Here is a 23,320-nt window from a genome sequence, read left to right on the forward strand (position 1 = left end):
GTTTGGGATTGCGTTGCAGGGAACCAGCAACTTTGGAGATGGATTCTGTAGTGGGACCCAGTACCATCATCTTTCTGCCTCATGTTGCATTGAGGTTCCCGTTGTGGTTACCTGAAAGTGTGCATTGATGTGGCAGAGAGATTAGGAAATACTAAAAATGTGGGGGGACAAAATTGGAGTCCTAATGCCCTGTGAGTTGTGTTTTCATGTAGTAGAGTAATGAGGATTTAAGAGGCATGTTTGGTGGCCATATCAACTGAGACTGATAAAAGTGCTTTAGTTTGGAGCCTGTAGCTTGTAAATCATCATAGAATCATAGAATTTACAGTGCTGAAGGAGGCCATTTGGCCCATCGAGTCTGCACCAGCTCTTGGAAACAGCACCCTACTTCTTAAGCCCACACCTCCACCCTATCCCCATAACCCAGTAACCCTACCTACCCTTTTTGGACACGAAGGGTAATTTATCATGGCCAGTCCACCTAACCTGCACATCTTTAGACTGTGGGAGGAAACCGGAGCCCCCGGGGGTGCAGACTCCGCACAGACAGTGACCCAAGCCGGGAATCGAACCTGGAATCCTGGAGCTGTGAAGCAACAGTGCTACCCAATGTGCTACCGTGCCACCCTTATTGCCAAAGTGATTGCCAAAGTTCAGAGAACCACTTATGGAATCCCCAACAGAGATTTCCTTGTTTGAAATTTTAATGGACGATGCAGAGTTTTATTGCAGAACAGAAGAATAGAAAACGAGGCAGCAGAAGAGTAAGATAGACAATCTACACTATATCAAACCTGAAAGAATTTCTAACCATGGAGACCTTAACGATACCAGTGAGGCTATTTGACTGGGAAAAGTAAGTTTCAGCAAAGGGGCGATAGAGGAGCTGTTCCATCTACATGAAGAGCAGCAGCCACCATCGGCTGCAGGGATAGTTCTGTTTATAACTGTGCAAGTGATGATCATGTTACAATTTCCCTGTTAAACACTGTCATGATATTCAAACACACGCATCATGATAGACACACCAACAGACAAATCAGAACACACAACACCACAACCAATCACAGACAAGGACAGGGACAGTATAAAAGGACAAACACGACACCTGGTGGCCAGTATAGCTGGAGACCAGGACAAGGACAGACCTGTTACACTACACACTCAGGGAGATACCACGTGCAGAGTATCCAGAACGAATTGTATATAGAAGTTGAAATAAAATAGAGTTGTACCAAATACAACTGTGTTGGTTCATCTGTGCATCAGAGCACCCAACACCACATGGTACAGGAGTGGATCGATACCTGCCGGCATACCTCAGTGTACAGAGACAACCAGCAGTACCCAGGCAAGATGTATTGGCTCCCGGTTCCGCAGCCGTTCCAGTGCCACGGCGATCTCCGCGAAAACTGGCGGCGATCCCGGCAAGTGTTTGAATTGTTCCTGGTGGCAGCTGAACTCAAAGACCTGGATGATAATGAAAAAATTGAATTTCTCCTCACCATCGCCGGTGCAAGAGCAAAAGAAATCTTCACAAGGTTCAGGTTCTTCAGGAGGCAACAAAGGAACGATTACCAGGCAGTCCTGGACAAATTCGCCAAGTACTGTGAGGAAAACGCACTCCAATCGGCAAGTAAAGGTAAGAAAAGCAGCAGGACTCACCTTGTGGCCAGGATCCCGGAGGCCGAATTCCCAGAGGCCGAAATCCCGGGCCTGAGAGAGAGTTGGGTCGAGGTCGGCGGCCATCTTGCTAAAGGTATCACGCTAGCACAGTTGCGCGAGCAGTGCGCAGAACCGGAAGTTTCGGTTGCGCATGCGCGAGATGCTGCGCATGCGCAGTCAAGAAAACGGCCATCGGTAAAGGACCAGCGATCTGCGCATGCGCAGTCGCTTCCTACGTGCTACATACCAAGCGTCAGGATGTCAGAGGCCCCAGACCACACCAATTTAAAGGGGAAACATCCCAAATCCAATTTAAAAGGGAAACATCCCAAATCAAAAAAACAAAAATCTGTTAAAGCTGTAAAACAACCTTCCCTCACCTGGAATGACAGCACATTGCCGCAAATTGACCCAGGAGATGAATTTAACCTCCGAAGAACCCTGCAACAAGCAGTTACCTACACACAAGCCGATGATTCCGACCTCGAATACTTCGATGACGATCTTTACATTTTTTCTGGACCTCGCGAGCCCAATGACAGCTCCGTGGTCCTAGACGACTACGACTCGGACGAACCTTTCGTGTTGCACATTGCCGACCCTCACATTGAATCCGACGCAGATGCGGATTCATTTTTCGGATTTGGGGATCTTCAACCCAGCAGATATGACGTCCCAACTCATCAGTGCAGGATGATGCCGCAGCCTGAAATTAACAGACAGGGAGCGGTGCAAGCCCGCAGAGAGCGGCCTGCTGCCACACAGAGCATGGTCCACGTCCCGCTCAGCGTTCCCGACTCTATGAAAGAAGACATGCAAGACTCCAGAGCGCAGTGCTTGCATGAAGAAGAAGTGACTCCAGAGTCACAAGCCTCCACAGCGAGCTCGTGGACAGACTCCACGATAGAAGGAACGCAAGACTCCAGAGCGCAGTCCTTAACAAGAAGTGACTCCAGAGTCACAAGCCTCCACAGCAAGCTCGTGGACAGACTCCACAATTGCAGAAACGCAAGACTCCAGAGCGCAGTCCTTGCACGAACAAGAAGTGACTCCAGTGTCACAAGCCTCCACAGCAAGCTCGTGGACAGACTCCACAATTGCAGAAACGCAAGACACCAGAGCGCAGTCCTTGCACGAACAAGAAGTGACTCCAGTGTCACAAGCCTCCACAGAGAGCTCGTGGACAGCCTCCATGATAGAAGAAACGCTTGACTCCGATGCGCAGTCCTTGCAGGAACAATACCATGAGGGTCTAGCAACCTCTCCTGACCAACCAGCGGCAGACGATGCAAGTCTGCCATGCTCACGTGAACAGCAAGAAGGCTATAACAGCCTACCATGCTCCACTGCACAGCAGCATGACCATGACGGTCTCTCATGCTACAATGAAGGGCACAGCGCTGATGACTGTTCAAGCCCGACTGAAGACAAGCCAAAGGAATCTCCTCTTCCAAGCCCAAAGGATAAAGGTTTATGCGCTGACCTTCAGGATCATTATAGCCGAATAGAGATTAATAATGCTGCACGGTCACAGAAGGATGCTGAGAATTTGCTAAAGAAATTACTTGTATGTTTAACTTGCAAGGAGCAGACTGAGAATTGCCAGTGTTTTAGTACGGATAAAAAAAATGGTCAAGACATTGATCCTCAGTTAATGGAAATAACACAACCTGAATCATACCTACAGCAGGGACAAATGTCTCCCTTCAACACAACACCGCGAAGTCCCAACTTCGGAGACAAGCAGTTAGTCAGTAATGACTCTTCAAACCTTGAGGGGAACATTAACTGCATTGAATCTATACACACTCCACTGATAAATGAGCAGAACATTGGAGCAAGAATCCTGAGGACACCGACATCGAGTAGCCAGATAAAGAACTTAAAACCCGCAGCAGTTTCAAGTGAACCAAGTGTGCTTTCCACTAATGGTGAAGATGCAGATAAGGTCGACCCTATTATCCATTGTACCACACTAACCCCAGAGATTAAGCAGTTATGTCTGGGGAGTATAATGTGGGCAATTGAGAACAGTAAAAGAGAGACTGTGACTATGCCAGTCCCAGCAAAATCAGACCCAGAGACTATGAAGGCATGTACATTAGACAAAGATACATATGAGGTAACTGAGAAGAAAATTGAAACGGAATGTTCTTTGGAAAATAGTACAATGTCGAAAGAAACATTGGATCCTACATTCGAGGCCATACATATGGGAGAATTTGAGGGTAATAAACAAGGTTCTGCAATGTCTGGGGGAAGATTTAAAATTCCAAAGAAGAAAAGCCCAAATGAAGGACAACGGCAAGACAATGACAGTCCATCGACATGGTTTGCACCACCAGATGAAAACTCTGACAATTTACCCAACCCTAGTGAACAGCAAGCTGCTAATAAGGATCTATCCATGGGATGTGAGACGAGTGACGACAGCATCCCACTTCCCATGCAAAAGGTGCAAGGTGACAGACCTCGCCTAGTGCGTACAGAGGCACTCGACGATCACGGTGGGACCACTGACGGCTGCGGTGGCGCCACACCGCTTCCACCCTCGATGGCTCGAGCCTCTCCACTGGTCGGTGCATTCCTGCATGTTCCGACTCCAGAAGTGCAGCTTCAGGGAATCTCGGCTGCCTCCAGTGAACCTGTTGGGACTCCAGGTGGGGAGCAGCCAAGCGGCGATTCGTGTACGCCAGACTTTGCTCCGGACGGGCAGTGTCGCGGCCTCGCGCCATCGCCAGACGTTGATGCGAGCAGCAATTCTCTCTCCAAGGCGACATGCTTCGACGTTTCGCTGCGGAGTCGCCCTTCCAGCACAGCATGTGGCCGGAACCAGCGTGCACGGTCTCGGCCGACTTCAACATCTGGCACATTCATCGCCTTGCATGATATTAGTGATGGTGCCTTTTCAATGGCAACGACCCATCGGCTACAAGATGCCGTCTAGCGGCACCACCACAAACATAAAAAGAAAAAAGACTCCACCTCGTTCCTGGTATGCATGGCGGATGGATTGGTGCGTGGGCGTAATCGGCGAGCCTTGCGCCGCCTTCCACGCTCGGAACTGAACCGTGCACACACGCCGGATCCTCCACTGGTTCCCAAGGATGACTTCGTGGAGCTGCCACGGATCATGCCCCTTCCATCGCCACCCGTGGCCAGGCTTGCACATCAGCCGGTGGTTCTTGACCCACCCTTGAGGCGGTCAACCCGAATTCGTCGCACACCTATTAGACTGGACTTATAACACTGCTCATACGTTTAAACGTTAAACACTGCTGTATTATAACCTGTTGTTGTTTTATCGTTCCAGATATCGTTTGACCGGACCACTAGTCAGTTTTTTTGCATTCATGTTTTGTTACGGTACAACCTCATTAGCATGACGCACCCGACATCGCCCCATGTATATAGTTACGTCGTATGAACATGCTGTAAATAACACACACCACACTCTTAGATGCACACACGACACGATTATATTTATAACCAAGTAGGCACATATCTTTGTAAAAAGGGGGGATGTCATGATATTCAAACACACACATCATGATAGACACACCAACAGACAAATCAGAACACACAACACCACAACCAATCACAGACAAGAACAGGGACAGTATAAAAGGACAAACACGACACCTGGTGGCCAGTATAGCTGGAGACCAGGACAAGGACAGACCTGTTACACTACACACTCAGGGAGACACCACGTGCAGAGTATCCAGAACAAATTGTATATAGAAGTTGAAATAAAATAGAGTTGTACCAGATACAACTGTGTTGATTCATCTGTGCATCAGAGCACCCAACACCACAAACACCACGATTAATCTGCCTCCATCACATTTTCAGGTAGCACATTCCAGGTCATAACCAGATGCTGTGTAAATAATGTTATCCTCATGTTGTCTCTGGTTCTTTTACTATTGACCTTATATTGGTCTCTACATTAAAATGGGACCCGAGTCATTAATGCATCTGGTTATTTCCCTTTAACAGATCTGAATGAGTCAACTCCATACGTTGTCAATGTTTCTGTGGAAACATCCTTTGGAGGAGAGGACACTGCATCAACGTTGCATTTTAAAACCAAAAGCTGTAAGTATTCCTAGCATTCCATTTGGAATTAGAAGGAATTACGCAGGTTACTGATATTCATTATTTCCCGAGGAGAATATTCCTATTTCTATTTCTTTTGTCTTTATTGTAAGAAACACATTGTGAGAATATGTTTCAGCCAAACCCTGTCACCTTCCTGGGCCGGATGATTCATCCACACACTGCCTGAACCAGCTGGGCCATTGGGAGATATTATAACATCTGTATTCAAACATGCTGGAAGTTGGACTGATACTGAGAGATGTCACTGCCTCAAAATGTATTGTTGGAACGAAAATTGATCCTTCACTGAAGTGGTAAACCTCAGCAACAAACAGTTTCTTGAGGGTGCTTTCCCGGTTTTTATGAAGTAATTGAGAGGGTTGAAGTATGGAGGGTTGATGTGGTATATATGGATATCCAAAAGACATTGGATAATCATAAAGAATCATAGAATTTACAGTGCAGAAGGAGGCCATTCGGCCCATTGAGTCTGCACTAGCTCTTGGAAAGAGCACCCTACTTAAGCCCACGCCTCTACCCTAACCCCGTAACCCCTCCTCACCTTTTTGGACACTCAGGGCAATTTATCATGGCCAATTCACCTAACCTGCACATCTTTGGACTGTGGGATGAAACCGGAGCACCCGGAGGAAACCCACGCAGACATGGGGAGAACGTGCAGACTCCACACAGGCAGTGACCCGAGCCGGAAATCGAACCTGGGACCCTGGAGCTATGAAGCAATTGTGTTAACCACTGTGTTACCGTGCTGCCCAATGTGCCACCTAATAGGCTTGCCTGCAAAGCTGAAGGCCATGGAATAAAAGGGACAATGGCAGAACAGATAGAGGAGATAGGGAGTAGTGGTGAATGATTGTTTCTTGGATTGCAGCAAGTTATATAGTGGGGTATCCTAGAGATCAGTATTAGACAACTACTTTTCACGCTGAGTGATTTATGAAACATGTATTCTTTCCTGCGCATCGCAGGCGAGGCCAGCATTTATTACTGAACCCTAATTGTCCTTGAGAAGGTGGTGGTGAGCTGCTTCTTGAACCGCTGTAGTCCATGTGGTGTAGGTACAGCCACCGTGCTGTTAGGGAGAAGGTTCCAGGATTTAGATCCAGTGACAGTGAAGGAACGGCGATATATTTCCAAGTCAGGAAGAAAAGAAAAGGATGAATGAATATCTGCTGGCGATGCAAGAATCATGAGGGTGGGAGGGTGGGAGAGGGGTGGTGGACAGACGACAAAGGGCTTACCTGGTCCAATTGGCAGAAGGATCAAAATAGAGAAGAAATATTACAGGGCCTGGGGGAAAAGTCAGGTGAGACTGGTTACGATGATATTATAGAGACTGGGAATGAGCTTGATGGGCTGAATGGTCACATTCAATATTCTATCAATTCTGAGATTCTAAACCAGCAGGACAGAGTGATGAGCGCTCCACACATTATACTCTGAAGGTGTGCAAACTGCATGATTTATGTAAAAGGCAGCAAGTTTGAGCTTCCTTACTGTAATTGTCTGCATCACCCATTTGGAAGTGCTCAATCTTTATGAAGTAGCCACAATGATATTACATCTATGTGATTCTACTCAGTTACATTGTGATTTCCCAAAATCATCTGAATCATTTTCTATCTGCAGTTATTGACGTGTGTGTGAACAATCCGTGTGGACCCAATGCCTCCTGTACCCAGCAGGACGGAAGTTTCAGATGCTCCTGTGTGACTGGCTACTCCTGGAATGGATCTGTCTGTACAGGTGTGTGGTGGGAATCATTGACCCCATTGGGGAATGAACTGAAGTTACTGCTTCCGTATAGGACTGGAGATTTTGTCAAGCTCCTAACCAGACTGGGCCAGGTGTGGAATCAGGTTGTGAGTTCTGGAGTTTGCTTCACTGCTTTCACATAAACGATGACTCTTCTACTTTGCTGTAACAACACTTTTACTCAGTAGCTGCCTCTGCAATATGTTTTTGTCACCAGGTCTGGGGATAATGAAATGAAATGAAAATGAAATGAAAATCGCCTTGACATCGCAAGTGCACATCTAAATACTTCTTAAATGGTATGAGGGTTCCCTGTCAGGGAAACGCAGTGGCTGAATTATACCAAACTGTTTGTCTGTGCCATCACACATGACTGCGACTAGCAGAGAGTAGTTGGCAGCATACGGAAAATTCCACTTTATTGATTTATGGTTCTGTGGTTTAGCTGAACATTGACAGAACACTGCTGAATGAGCTATGCCATATTGGAAACGCCTTTGATTCACTCACACCTATGGCCCATGTGAATTCAGGATCTCTCACATAGAACATACAGTGCAGAAGGAGGCCATTTGGCCCATCGAGTCTGCACCGACCCACTTAAGCCCTCACTTCCACCCTATCCCCGTAACCCAATAACCCCTCCTAACCTTTTTGGTCACTAAGGGCAATTTATCATGGCCAATCCACCTAACCTGCACGTCTTTGGACATTGGGACTTAAACCTAGAAATATTACTTTGCCAGCACCTGTCATCCGTTTGAGACAGAATCCATTCAACCTTTGCAGAAATTATTCGGCTGACACCCAACTGCTGCCCTAACTAAGCTCAGTAACTCAGTGCAGAGCGGGAATGGAGAGTGGGAGATCCCTGTGTTGTGAGGTTCAGTGTTGCACCAAACTGGGCTTTACCCATTGAAACAAAAGAGGGAATCATTTCATAGTTTATAAGAGTTATTTGGTCAAAGCCTAAATCTGTGTGTCTGCAGAAAGTTTAATATTGACAAAGCTGGGGATCCTCCAATGAACTCTTCCTTTGTTTTCAACTTCAGATGTGAATGAATGTGAAAATGGAAGCCACGACTGTCACAGCTCAGCCTCCTGTTTCAACAGCCCCGGCTCTTTCCAATGTGTGTGTAAGGCTGGACATACTGGAGATGGAAGAACTTGCACAGGTAAAAGATACATCCCAGAGAAAAATCACCCCATTTTCAACCCTAGTCTGTTATAGAATGATGCATTTGTAAAGGATAGCCAGCAGTTTTTGTTAAAGGTGTACTGTGTCTGGATAATTTGCTTGAGTTCTTCGATTCTGGAGTTCTTCAGCTGGAGAAAATATCAGCCATGATTGAATGGCGGAGCAGACTCGATGGGCCGAGTGGCCTAATTCTGCTCCTATATCTTATGGTCTTATGGATATAGCAGCAGAGAAGGATGATATAGATATAGCAGAAGATGCTGTCTACATGGACTTTCAAAATGTATATGATAAAGTAACCAGCTAACATTCAGGTATCAAATGGTGATTGTAACCTGGGTGTGTAATTGGTTAAGGGAGAGGTAACAGGCAATCATGATCATTGGATTTTTATCTGACTGGAGAGAAGTAGACAATGTGTCTGGGTGTCAGTGTTAGGATCATTACTTTTCTTTTTGTATGTAAGTAGCATGGACTTGGGGATAGGCAATATAATTTCAATGTTTGAAAATAATAGAAAACTTGGCAACAGAGAACAAATTGATCAGGATAATAATAGAAGCATAGGAAGTCCGAGCAGGAGGAAGTCATTCGGCCCTTCCAGCCTGCTCCACCATTCATTATGATCATGGCTGATCATCCAACTCAATAGCCTGGCTCCGCTTTCCCCCATATCCTTTGATTGCCGATGCCCCAAGTACTTTCTCCAACAGCTTCTTCGCAACATACAATGTCTTGGCCTCAACTACTTTCTTGGGTAGCAAATTCCACAGGCTGACCACTGTCTGGGTGAGGAAATATCTCCTCATTGCTGTCCGAAACAGTCTCCCCCGTATCCTCAGACTGTGACCCCTGGTTTTGGACACAGCCACTATCGGGAACATCCTTTTTGCATCTACCCTGTATATCCTGCTAGTTTTATAGGTTTCTATGAGACCCCCCCCCACTTCATTCTTCTGAACTCCAGCGAATATAATACTAACCAACTCAATCTCTCCTCTTACGTCTGTCCTGCCATCCAAGGAATGGATGATATACCACCTCTGCACTTCCTCTAGAGCAAGAACATCCTTCCTCAGATAAGGAGACCAAAATTGTGTGGTGTGGCCTCACCAAGGCCCTGTATAATTGCAGCAAGACATCCCTGCACCTGTACTCGAATCCTCTCGCAATGAAAGCCAGCATACCATTTATCTTCTTCATTGCCTGCTGCACTTGCATGCTTACCCTCAGCGACTAGTGTACGAGGATACCCAGGTCCTGATACACATTCCCCTCTCCTTATTCATAGCCATTCAGACAATAATCTGCCTTCCAGTTTTTGCTACCAAAGTGGATAATCTCCCATTTATCCAAATTATACTGCGTCTGCCATTCATTTGCCCACTCGCTCAACTTGTCCAAATCACACTGAAGGATCTCTGCATCCTCCTCACAGCTCACCCTCCCACCCAGCTCTGTATCATCTGCAAATTTGGAGATATTACATTTAGTTTCCTCACTAAATCATTAATATAGACTTCAAATGGACAGTGAGTGGCTGGCAAACCTGGCAGAAAAATAGCAAATACAATTTAATGTGAATACATGGGGAGTGATGCACTTTGGTACACATCACATGGAGAAGCAGCATCATCTAATGGGTGCCATTTTTCAGAGGGTTCATGAGTGGAGATACTGGGGTACAGAGGGACAAATCATTGACTGCCCCAGGGCAAGTTAATAAGATGCTTAAGAAAACATATGGGATATTTGGCTTTGACAAAACCAATAAACTCCTGCAAAAGGTTCACCAATCACTTGTTCGGCCTCCACTTGAGTATTGTAAACAATTCTGGGCACCACACTTTCAAAAGGATAGCAAGACTTTGGAGAGGCTCCAGATGTGCTTCACCAAGATGATACCAGGGTTGAGGATCCTTAGTTACGTGGAGCAATTGAAGCATCTGGGATTGTTCTCCTTACGTTAGAGAAGGTGAAGAGGGGACCAGATAGGGGTCTCTATGGTGTCAGTCGAGACCATAGTTTTTTTAAAAGGAAGCTATCTGAAACCCATTATTTACTAAAAGAATGAAGCCACATGATTCCATGATTTAGAACAAAATAATTTTCCTTACAAGAGTCAAACAAAACAAGCACTAAATATGATCTTAGATAACCACCCATAATCTAAAACCTGAAATAAACAAAATCAAATAATAAGAGGCAGAGATTGGGTGATTATAAAGTATAAATTATACAATAGGTGTTATATATACAACCAAGATTTTCCAAATTGGCTCAGCAGTCCATTCAGCTTATAGTTAATCAAACTCAGTCACAAAGTCCTTCAACGCTCTGTCTTGCTCATGAAGTATTTCAGTTCTTTCAGCCTTCTAGGAGCCAATCTTATCCCTACCCACAAAAGCGCACAGTCAACCCAAGGTCCAGAGGCCCAATCTTCACCACAAATGGCACATATCTGCAGAACCTTCTCAACGTGGTCTCAATGAGACAGATCCACCAATGTAATTTTCAAGTAACAGAAACAACAGCAGCAATTGTGTAATTGCCTATTCTGAGCTTTTGGATCTAGCCTCTATATTTGTCAGACTGCCTGTACTACACCATTGGACTCATGAACTTCTGCTGAGCTTGGATTGAACTCTGTCCTTTTATATCTTTTCAACGATGTTCAGTCTCACAGTTTTCAGTTTCATTTTCACTTGGGGTCCAACGAAAAAAATAACACACACTTTGAAACCATAGATTCCACCACAAGGTTTCCAAAATTTCAAAGGGTTCTGATCGAGCGAGTAGATACAAATTGTTTCTTTTGCCCAGTCAGAAGTCATTGATTTAAAATAATTAGTCAAATAAGTAGAGGAGAAATGAGCAATCCATTCACACAGAGGGTTGTTAGTGGTAGTGCCATTGTGTGTCATGGAGAGGTTGGTAGACTCTCTCTTGTAGGATGTGTGACACAAAGAGTATCTGCCACTGATGAGCCAAGTCTGGATATTGTCCATCTCTTGCTGCATTCAGACATGTATTGCTTAATTTTCTGAGGAATTGAAAATGATTTATTATTTCTCCTTTCATGCCATTGACTTTGGCCTTGCTGTGGTACAGTTACACAAATCAAGGAGCATTTTTCAAATATCGTCATGAATACGGATTGTCCGCAGTGGGACTTCCCAACTGGGTCTGATCCTGTCCTCGCTCTGTGTTTACACACACTTTCCAGCAGGAGTAACTGGGTACCAGTCAGGAGTGGGAACGATCGATGATTTTCCCTTCCATCCCAAGGAAGTTGAGACTGTCTGTAACATCCAACTGCTGCCCGAACTCAGCTCAGTAACTCAGTACAGAGCAGAGATGGAGAGTGGGAGATTCCTGTGTTGTGAGGTTCAGCGTTACACCACTTGTGCCTTTACCAATTGAGCCAACAGAGGGAATCATTCCATCATTGATAAGAATCATGTGGTCAAAGTCTAAATCTGGGTGTGTAAAAAGTTTAATATTGACAAAGCTGGGGATCCTCCAATGAACTCTTCAATTCTTCTCAACTTCAGATGTGAATGAATGTGAAAATGGAAGCCACGACTGTCACAGCTCAGCCTCCTGTTTCAACAGCCCCGGCTCTTTCCAATGTGTGTGTAAGGCTGGACATACTGGAGATGGAAGAACTTGCACAGGTAAAAGATACATTCCAGAGAAAAATCACCCCAGTTTCAACCCTAGTCTCAGTTATAGAACGATGCATTTGTAAAGGATAGCCAGCAGATTTTTGTTAAAGGTGTACTGTGTCTGGATAATTTGCTTGAGTTCTTCGATTCTGGAGTTCTTCAGCTGGAGAAAATATCAGCCATGATTGAATGGCGGAGCAGACTCGATGGGCCGAGTGGCCTAATTCTGCTCCAATGTCTTATGGTCTTATGGATATAGCAACAGAGAAGGATGATATAGATATAGCAGAAGATGCTGTCTACATGGACTTTCAAAATGTATATGATAAAGTAACCAGCTAACATTCAGGTATCAAATGGTGATTGTAACCTGGGTGTGTAATTGGTTAAGGGAGAGGTAACAGGCAATCATGATCATTGGATTTTTATCTGACTGGAGAGAAGTAGACAATGTGTCTGGGTGTCAGTGTTAGGATCATTACTTTTCTTTTTGTATGTAAGTAGCATGGACTTGGAGATAGGCAATATAATTTCAATGTTTGAAAATAATAGAAAACTTGGCAACATAGAACAAATTGATCAGGATAATAACAGAAGCATAGGAAGTCAGAGCAGGAGGAAGTCATTCGGCCCTTCCAGCCTGCTCCACCATTCATTATGATCATGGCTGATCATCCAACTCAATAGCCTGGCTCCGCTTTCCCCCATATCCTTTGATTGCCGATGCCCCAAATACAATGTCTTGGCCTCAACTACTTTCTTGGGTAGCAAATTCCACAGGCTGACCACTGTCTGGGTGAGGAAATATCTCCTCATTGCTGTCCGAAACAGTCTCCCCCGTATCCTCAGACTGTGACCCCTGGTTTTGGACACAGCCACTATCGGGAACATCCTTTTTGCATCTACCCTGTATATCCTGCTAGTTTTATAGGTTTCTATGAGACCCCCCCCCCCCACTTCATTCTTCTGAACTCCAGCGAATATAATACTAACCAACTCAATCTCTCCTCTTACGTCTGTCCTGCCATCCAAGGAATGGATGATATACCACCTCTGCACTTCCTCTAGAGCAAGAACATCCTTCCTCAGATAAGGAGACCAAAATTGTATGGTGTGGCCTCACCAAGGCCCTGTATAATTGCAGCAAGACATCCCTGCACCTGTACTCGAATCCTCTCGCAATGAAAGCCAGCATACCATTTATCTTCTTCATTGCCTGCTGCACTTGCATGCTTACCCTCAGCGACTAGTGTACGAGGATACCCAGGTCCTGATACACATTCCCCTCTCCTAATTTATAGCCATTCAGACTATAATCTGCCTTCCAGTTTTTGCTACCAAAGTGGATAATCTCCCATTTATCCAAATTATACTGCGTCTGCCATTCATTTGCCCACTCGCTCAACTTGTCCAAATCACACTGAAGGATCTCTGCATCCTCCTCACAGCTCACCCTCCCACCCAGCTCTGTATCATCTGCAAATTTGGAGATATTAAATTTAGTTTCCTCATCTAAATCATTAATATAGACTTCAAATGGACAGTGAGTGGCTGGCAAACCTGGCAGAAAAATAGCAAATACAATTTAATGTGAATACATGGGGAGTGATGCACTTTGGTACACATCACATGGAGAAGCAGCATCATCTAATGGGTGCCATTTTTCAGAGGGTTCATGAGTGGAGGTACTGGGGTACAGAGGGACAAATCATTGACTGCCCCAGGGCAAGTTAATAAGATGCTTAAGAAAACATATGGGATATTTGGCTTTGACAAAACCAATAAACTCCTGCAAAAGGTTCACCAATCACTTGTTCGGCCTCCACTTGAGTATTGTAAACTATTCTGGGCACCACACTTTCAAAAGGATAGCAAGACTTTGGAGAGGCTCCAGATGTGCTTCACCAAGATGATACCAGGGTTGAGGATCCTTAGTTACGTGGAGCAATTGAAGCATCTGGGATTGTTCTCCTTACGTTAGAGAAGGTGAAGAGGGGACCAGATAGGGGTCTCTATGGTGTCAGTCGAGACCATAGTTTTTTTAAAAGGAAGCTATCTGAAACCCATTATTTACTAAAAGAATGAAGCCACATGATTCCATGATTTAGAACAAAATAATTTTCCTTACAAGAGTCAAACAAAACAAGCACTAAATACGATCTTAGATAACCACCCATAATCTAAAACCTGAAATAAACAAAGTCAAATAATAAGAGGCAGAGATTGAGTGATTATAAAGTATAAATTATACAATAGGTGTTATATATACAACCAAGATTTTCCAAATTGGCTCAGCAGTCCATTCAGCTTATAGTTAATCAAACTCAGTCACAAAGTCCTTCAACGCTCTGTCTTGCTCATGAAGTATTTCAGTTCTTTCAGCCTTCTAGGAGCCAATCTTATCCCTACCCACAAAAGCGCACAGTCAACCCAAGGTCCAGAGGCCCAATCTTCACCACAAATGGCACATATCTGCAGAACCTTCTCAACGTGGTCTCAATGAGACAGATCCACCAATGTAATTTTCAAGTAACAGAAACAACAGCAGCAATTGTGTAATTGCCTATTCTCAGCTTTTGGATCTAGCCCCTATATTTGTCAGACTGCCTGTACTGCACCATTGGACTCATGAACTTCTGCTGAGCTTGGATTGAACTCTGTCCTTTTATATCTTTTCAACGATGTTCAGTCTCACAGTTTTCAGTTTCATTTTCACTTGGGGTCCAACGAAAAAAATAACACACACTTTGAAACCATAGATTCCACCACAAGGTTTCCAAAATTTCAAAGGGTTCTGTTCGAGCGAGTAGATACAAATTGTTTCTTTTGCCCAGTCAGAAGTCATTGATTTAAAATAATTAGTCAAATAATTAGAGGAGAAATGAGCAATCTATTCACACAGAGGGTTGTTAGTGGTAGTGCCATTGTGTGTCATGGAGAGGTCGGTAGACTCTCTCTTGTAGGATGTGTGACACAAAGAGTATCTGCCACTGATGAGCCAAGTCTGGATATTGTCCATCTCTTGCTGCATTCAGACATGCATTGCTTAATTTTCGGAGGAATTGAAAATGATTTATTATTTCTCCTTTCATGCCATTGACTTTGGCCTTGCTGTGGTACAGTTACACAGATCAAGGAGCATTTTTCAAATATCGTCATGAATACGGATTGTCCGCAGTGGGACTTCCCAACTGGGTCTGATCCTGTCCTCGCTCTGTGTTTACACACACTTTCCAGCAGGAGTAACTGGGTACCAGTCAGGAGTCGGAACGATCGATGATTTTCCCTTCCAGCCCAAGGAAGGTGAGACTGTCTGTAACATCCAACTGCTGCCCTAACTCAGCTCAGTAACTCAGTACAGAGCAGGGATGGAGAGTGGGAGATTCCTGTGTTGTGAGGTTCAGCGTTACACCACTTGGGGCCTTTACCAATTGAGCCAACAGAGGGAATCATTCCATCATTGATAAGAATCATGTGGTCAAAGTCTAAATCTGGGTGTGTAAAAAGTTTAATATTGACAAAGCTGGGGATCCTCCAATGAACTCTTCCTTTCTTCTCAACTTCAGATGTGAATGAATGTCAAAGTGGAAGCCACGACTGTCACAGCTCAGCCTCCTGTTTCAACAGCCCCGGCTCTTTCCAATGTGTGTGTAAGGCTGGACATACTGGAGATGGGAGGAATTGTGCAGGTAACTGACACTGAATCATCCCAGCAAAATAAATCAGCCCATTTCCAACCTCAGTCTCACTTAGAGAAGTGTGCGTTATTAGTAAGGGATAACCAGCAGGTTTTTTGGTGTTTCTGTAATCTGCTTGAGTTCCGTGATGTAGTAACAGGCCAGTATTTTCTGGCCGTTACTGCCAGCAGGATGTTCTGGTCCCGCTGACAGTGAGCGTCCAACCCCCCACCCTCCCCCTGCCCCACCGCTGCAGATTCCCTGTAGGTGTGGGGTGCGAACAATATGAAACCCCGTTGATAGCGGCAGGACCAGACAATTCTGCTGCCGGCCTATGGCGGCCGTCCCGACTAAAAACTCCGCGGAGGAGGTGGAAATTCCGCCCAGAGAGGGGTGATGAAGGTGCATCAACAAAAACTGGAGCCTCCTAATCAAGTTAATAATAATAATAATCTTTCTTGTCACAAGTAGGCTTACATTAACACTGCAATGAAGGAACTGTGGAAAGCCCATATCGCCACATTCTGGAGCCTAGTTAAGGTATACAGAGGGAGAATTCAGAATGTCCAAATTACCTAACAAGCACGTCTCTCAGGACTTGTGGGAGGAAATTGGAGCACCCAGAGGAAACCCACGCAGACACGGGGAGTACATGCAGACTCCGCGCAGACAGTGACCCAAGCCGGGAATTGAACCTGGGATCCTGATGCTGTGAAGCAACAGTGCTAACCACTGTGCTACCGTGCCGCCCACGGTAAAGTTGATGCTTCACCTTTTACCTTGCGTCTTTCACCCAGCTCCCGGTCTTAAACTATGAGATCAAAGGGTTTTTACACATTCAGTCATTTGGACAGTAGGCACACAGCTGTCTTCCACACAGTCCCATCCTTGCCCTGAATCTCTTTAACCCATAGAAACACTGGTCAACCAGGCCTTTTGTATTGAACTCGATGAGGAAACTAAAAAGGTTAGACATAGACATAGACAGACATAGAATTTACAGTGCAGTTACAGGTTTCCTGAGCGATGCGCACACAACCCCAGACCCTGTTCACATCTGGAGCATTGATCAGATGCCAAAGTGAAAAGCGTAACTTCTGACATGTTGGCTGACAGTGAGGAACAGTTCACCCTTTTATCTCTATGCGTATGTCCTCAAAATCTGTGGCGGCCAGAAACTGGTTGTTCCCGGATTGGTCAGCTCCATGAGCGGTCAAAGACGCTGTCACTCCTCGTTAACAAAGTCCCTGTGAACTCTTTCAAAATGCCCTTCTTGACTGTTACTGGATGCCCAAATATTCTGCATGGTTGATGAGCAGGTGCATCCCGTACACTGGGCGGGATTTACCGGCTGTTCACGATGGCGGGAAGTTCTGGTCTTGTGCCGGCGCACAGGTTTCCCAGTGACGAGTGGTTCCCGTTGACAAAGGTGGGAACGGTAGATCGCGCTGCCGGGCAGTCTCCCCCACCGAAAAACAAGTGGCGGGATGGTCGGTAAACACTGCCCATTGTTTCAAAGTTCTCGCTCCCCTGATCACAAGGGCAACCCCATGAAACCAGAAGTTTTAAATTTTCCTCAATGTGATTCTTCCTGTGAGCGTCTTGATAATCATAGATAGTGGTGTCATTGATCAGCTTTCTGACCCTTTATAGTTGTAGGTTTCTGGGTCATTTTATTGCATGAATCGTGCCTATAGGAATGCAGCACGCAAAAACCGTCATACTGACTTCATGTTAAGGCTTGGTTACGGGCAGCATGGTGGCATAGTAGTTAGCACTGCTGCCTCACGATGCCGAGGTCCCAGGTTCAATCCCAGCTCTGGGTCACTGTCCATGAGGAATTTGCATATTCACCCTGTGTTTGCGTGGGTTTTGCCCCCACAAACCAAAGATGTGCAGGGTAGGTGGATTGGCCACGCTAAATTGCCCCTTAATTAGAAAAAATGAATTGGGTACTCTAAATTTATTTTTAAAAATTGCTTGGTTACACAGGTGAATTGACATTTACTACTTTTCGCAATCCCTTAACTCTTGTGTTTCCACAAAGATCAAGCCAAAAAATTCAATTGTGGCCAATGTGACTCAGTCCCATCATGTCCTATGGACATTCTCACAGCATAACAAGCATAATTGTCATCATAATGTACAGCCATGCGAAGGGTTAATTAATAATCTTGTTGTGGAAGGGCCTGTAGGGAAGAGTGATCATAATGTACCAAAATTATCCAGTGAGGTTGAAAATTACCCAGTTAAGCATGAAATTATGGTTTTAAATCTAAACAAAGCAAGCTGGGCACGTATGGGGGAAAATTAGCTGGTTTAGATCAGAAAACTACATTAAAATATATGGTGGGTTAGCAATGAAATAATTAATACATAATTTGCAACAAATATTCATTCCTATCAAGCACTTTTTCCACAGAAAAAGTGGTCCAATTGGGCCAATGACACAAGTTAAATACAGAATTAATTCAAAGGAAAAGGCTTTGCCACAAAAAAAACACCTGAAGATTGGGAGGATTTTAAAATTCAGCAAAGAAGGACTAAGAAATTGATATGGAACATTAATATGAAGTAGACTAGTCGGAGTCATGTAAACCAGTTGAACATATTTTGTTCCGGATATAAATAAGAAGAGATTCATGATCTGTGCCGGGGCCTCAATGAAGTATGATCTGTATTAATAACTTGGATGAAGGCACTGACTGCCTTTTAGCCAAATATTCTGATGATACAAAGATGGGTAGGAAAGCAAGATGTGAGAAGGCTACAAAGGCTCTGCAAAGATAAACTAATGCCATTGAGTGGACACAAAATTGGCAGCTGTGTGAGAAATGTGAGGTTATCCCCTTTGGCAGAAAAAATTGAAAAGCAGAATATTCTTCAAATGGAGAGAGACTGCAGAATGTTGGAGTACAGAGGGATCTGGGTGTCTTTATACATGAATCACAAAATGGTAACATACAGTTACAGGAAGGCAAATGCAATATAGGTCTTTACAAACATACCAACATACAAAATAGGAGCTATATAGGCTAATCGGCCCCTTGAGCCTGCTGCGCCATTCAATAAGATCATTGCTGATATTTTTGTGTTTCAGGTTCTACATTCCCATCTATCTCCACCTTGAAACTATTCAACGGCCCCGTCTCCATCGCCTTCTGAGTCAGAGAGTTTCAAAGTCACACAAAAACCTCCCAAAGAAAAGGTTTCTCCTCATCTCTGTCCTAAAAGTGCAACCCCTACTTTTAAAACAGGTGGCACTGCCAAGCTGGCAGGTGCACTGCCAGGGTGCCAGATTTGCTGTGTCAAGGCACCCAGGTGGAATCTGGCCTGTGCCGGGGATCGGATTCCCTTATGAGGTGGGGTGCGGGGGGCTTGAGGGTCCCCTAATTGGTAAGTTGAGGCACTGGGGGTGGGGGGCTGTCAGGAGGCCGCAGTGTGGGTCCATAGATCGGGGCGCCATTTAAAAATGGTGTCCTGATCTCTTCCTACACTGCTGAGCTGATCTCGTTAGTGCAAGAAATGGGTCTAAGTGCAGCCTCGGCGGGGCAAGACCCAAATATTAAGCAGTGGGGTCATTCTCGGTGCTACAAGCAAGGGGAAACACCTGGCTAAACAAGCCCAAACGGGACTCTCTTCATTTCCATTAAATCGTGCCCAATCTAATTTCAAGTCAGGATGGTTTTTTTTGCGTTCGTTCATAGCTCAGCCATTTCAGAGGCAGTTAAGATCCAACCACACTGCTGTGGGTCTGGAGTCGCATGCAGGCCAGACCAGGTAAGGATGGCAGATTTCCTTCCCTAAAGGACATTAGTGAACCAGATAGGATTTTACGACAACCGACAATGGTTTCATGGTGATCATTAGACTTTTAGTTTCAGATTTTTATTGAATTCAAATTTCACCATCTGCAATGCGGGATTTGAAACTGGGTCCCCAGAACATTACCGTGGGTCTTTGGATTGCTTGTCCAGTGACAATATCACTATGTCACCATCTCCCCATGGTGAGTGGCTCAGAGGGGAGCTTCCAGCATGTGGTGTTCCCATATGTCTGCTGTCCTTGTCCTTCTAGATGGTAATGGCCGTGGGTTTGGAAGGTGCTGTCTAAGGACATTTGGTGAGTTCCTGCAGTGCATCTTGTAGATGGTACACACCGCTGACACTGTGCGTCGGTGGTGGAGGGAATGAATGTTTGTGGGTGGGGTGTAAATCAAGTGGGTTGATTTGTCCTGAATGGTGTCTTGAAGCTTCTCGAGTGTTGACTCATCCAAATAATTGGAGAATATTCCATTATATCCCTGAGTTGTGCCTTGTAGATTGTGGACAGGCTTTGGGGAGTCAGGAGTTAGGTTACTCACCATAAGGTTAGCCTGTAACCCTGCTCTTATAGCCACAATATTTATGTGGCTTGTCCAGTTCAGTTTCTGATGAATAGTAACCCCCAGAATGTTGATAATTAATGAGAGAACTATGGTTGTTACACTGCAGCAGTGACCTTTACTTTGAGAGACAGTGGAATGAATCCAATGAATCCCAAAATCCTACTGTGTGATTCTAATATTTATCCCATAAAAGAGATGAAACAGCAGGAAGCATGTTGAGCACACCTGCTGGACAACATCCTTTGTTTTAGTCAACATTATTCAAGCAAATAGGATCCTGACAGGTGCCTTCCTTGCTGCACCCAGTTTCCAAGAATCAGTTGACAAGTAATTTAGGGATAGCTTTCAGGCTATCCATTGTTAGACTGTGGTATCTCACAGTTTATCAATGCCTTGCTGAGGTGATGTAGAGACTAATTTCTGGGGGGTTTTCAGGATCTGCCTTGTGTTCGAGAATATGCCATATCCTATGCTAAAGGATGGTTATGTCATTGAGCACACAGTTACGCCGAGGCATGCTTCTAAACCACTTCGACCCTTGTCTAGCAGATTAACTCTGTCTTTACTTTTTAACTTCTACTTCACAGGAGAACCCCTCTTTTAACCTTATAACTTTGTTATGGCTGTATTCCTTCACACACTGTGGGCAGCAGATGGACGTGTTTGGATCAGCTATTCAATGGAAGTGAATAGAATCAGAAATTTCCACATTCAATGGAATGTTAACAACTGGATCTGGAAGCTTCATCCAATAGCTTCTGAATTTTTAAAATTCCGAAATGGAGACAGAGTGTTCGCGCCGTTGTGAACGCTGTCGTGTTTCACGACGGCAGGAAACAGGCGCGGGGACTACTGAGTCTGGACCCCGTGGGGGCCAGCACGGCGCTGGAGCGGTTCACACCGCTCCAGCCTCCCTTCCCGGCGCCAAATGGGCGCCACGCCAACCTGCGCATGCACAGTTGGGCAGCGCCAACCCGCGAATGCGCGGGGGACTTTCTCAGCGCGCCGGCCCCGATGCAACATGGCGTGGGGGTTCAGGGGCCGGCCGCGTAATAAAATAGGGCCGGGGCTGGAGTGGCCGGCCCCTCCCGGTGAAGGAGCGCTTTTCCCCGCCCCACAGGCCGCCCCCCGACCCTTCGCGCAGAGTTCCCGCCGGCAGCGACCACGCGGGAATGGCACCTGCGGGACTCTGCCGTTTCCGCGCAGCCGTTCGGCCCATTAAGGCGGGAGAATCGGCGGCCGGCCGCGGACAGCGGCCCGCAACCGGCGCCCCACCCAACGCGCCGCTGCAAATGGCGCCGATTCTCCGCTCCTCGGAGAATCTCCTGCCGGCGCCGCGGGAAAAAATGCTGCGAACGGCGATTCTCCCATACGGCACGGCATAGGAGAATCGCGGCTGTGTATTTTAATATTTTCATTGAACTACATATGGATTTTGTGAAAATTAATTTGAACGTGAGGAGCCTCTGTTTTTCAGATGTGGACGAATGTTTACAGAACAATGGCGGCTGCTCCCAGCGCTGTGTGAACACGGTGGGCAGTTTCCAGTGTCACTGCCACCCAGGATACACCTTGCGACCCGGAAGCAGAACGACCTGCGCAGGTTTGACCTTTCACGTTTCATTTTGGAAGCACTCATACAGAAATACAGATGGGCGTTTTTTAAACAAAGGACAGTAAGGTGGTCCTGATCGTGTATCTCAACCGTGGCTCAGGGAGAACAACCTGAGTCAGAAGGTGATGTTAACAAGCCTCTGAAGGGAGTACATTGTTCAGCCCGACTCTGCCCCGGCCCTAATGATGCCCCTTTGTTTGTGATTCGATATCTGAAGAAAATGGTTTGTCTCTATCTATCCTTGTTCATCCCTTCACCATTTAACCCCTGCGTCGCACAGGTTCATGAGAGGCGCAATAGGGGCTGAACGAACACAATATGGTGTTTATTAAGAAGCAAAGTCTTCAGGCAATATGGAGAGAAACATTGTCATTATCTCGTGACATAGTTCCACCAAGCTACAAATACGTAATAGGATTTGCTTCTATCGGAATAGAGTTGAAAATCAGAGCAGTACTTTCTGAGTTCAATGGTTCGGTTGATCTGAGTTTGATTGTTTAGTATTGATGCTCACTGTGCTTGATTAGTTGACCCTGGGTGTGGGTTCAAGGAAAAGCAAACAACACTTCAGAAAGAACAGGAAACCAGAGCTGAAGCATGGCGTATACTGAGTAACTCCTCGAAACGCGTGTCACCTGGGCCTTGTTCTCACAGTTATCAAACACATGCCAGTTAGGTTGAACACATTTAGAACCTGATATGTACCACTTGGAGCACCGCGCACCGTTCTGGCCCCGTGGGTGGGATTTTACCCTCCTGCCCCTCTCCCGCTGTGTTTTTGGGCCGCAGAGTCCAACGGCGGGATCTTCCGGTCCAACGGCGGGATCTTCCGGTCCAACGGCGGGATCTTCCGGTCCAACGGCGGGATCTTCCGGTCCAACGGCGGGATCTTCCGGTCCCGCTGACAGCTGCCATGTTTTGCGTGGCTCTCCCGTGCCACCACCAGGGAACCCACATCCCATGAAGGAATACATTTTTAAGAAGCCTTTCTGAGGAGGCTGGATAATGAGGGAAAAGGGAACAGAAGCTTCCATTGATGGGGTGAAATCAAGTAAATATAATGGGAAGAACTTATGGGAGTGCAAACCCCAGAAGATATTTAACGGGCTGAATGGCCGGTTTCTGTATTGCAGATTCTCCATAAAGCCATGATTCAGGAACAAGGAGGGATGGTTTTTGTGAACTGGGAGGTTTGTCCAGTGACAGGGCCATGCTGAACTGCAGTCAGAC

The 23,320-nt window shown here is 45.7% G+C and overlaps 1 protein-coding gene across 1 annotated transcript in view; it reads left to right on the top strand.

The window, feature by feature from the left end:
- LOC140395956 (uncharacterized) overlaps positions 1–23,320 on the top strand; it is a 193,072-nt gene that overhangs the window by 56,524 nt on the left and 113,228 nt on the right. Inside the window, exons 14-17 of the mRNA XM_072483985.1 lie at positions 5,668–5,766; positions 7,420–7,536; positions 8,598–8,720; positions 12,298–12,420. Coding sequence (XP_072340086.1) covers positions 5,668–5,766; positions 7,420–7,536; positions 8,598–8,720; positions 12,298–12,420 — 462 coding nt within the window. The remainder of the gene's footprint in view (positions 1–5,667; positions 5,767–7,419; positions 7,537–8,597; positions 8,721–12,297; positions 12,421–23,320) is intronic.

This window comes from Scyliorhinus torazame, chromosome 19 (assembly GCF_047496885.1).
Source record: "Scyliorhinus torazame isolate Kashiwa2021f chromosome 19, sScyTor2.1, whole genome shotgun sequence".
In the NCBI taxonomy this organism is placed as follows: domain Eukaryota; kingdom Metazoa; phylum Chordata; class Chondrichthyes; order Carcharhiniformes; family Scyliorhinidae; genus Scyliorhinus; species Scyliorhinus torazame.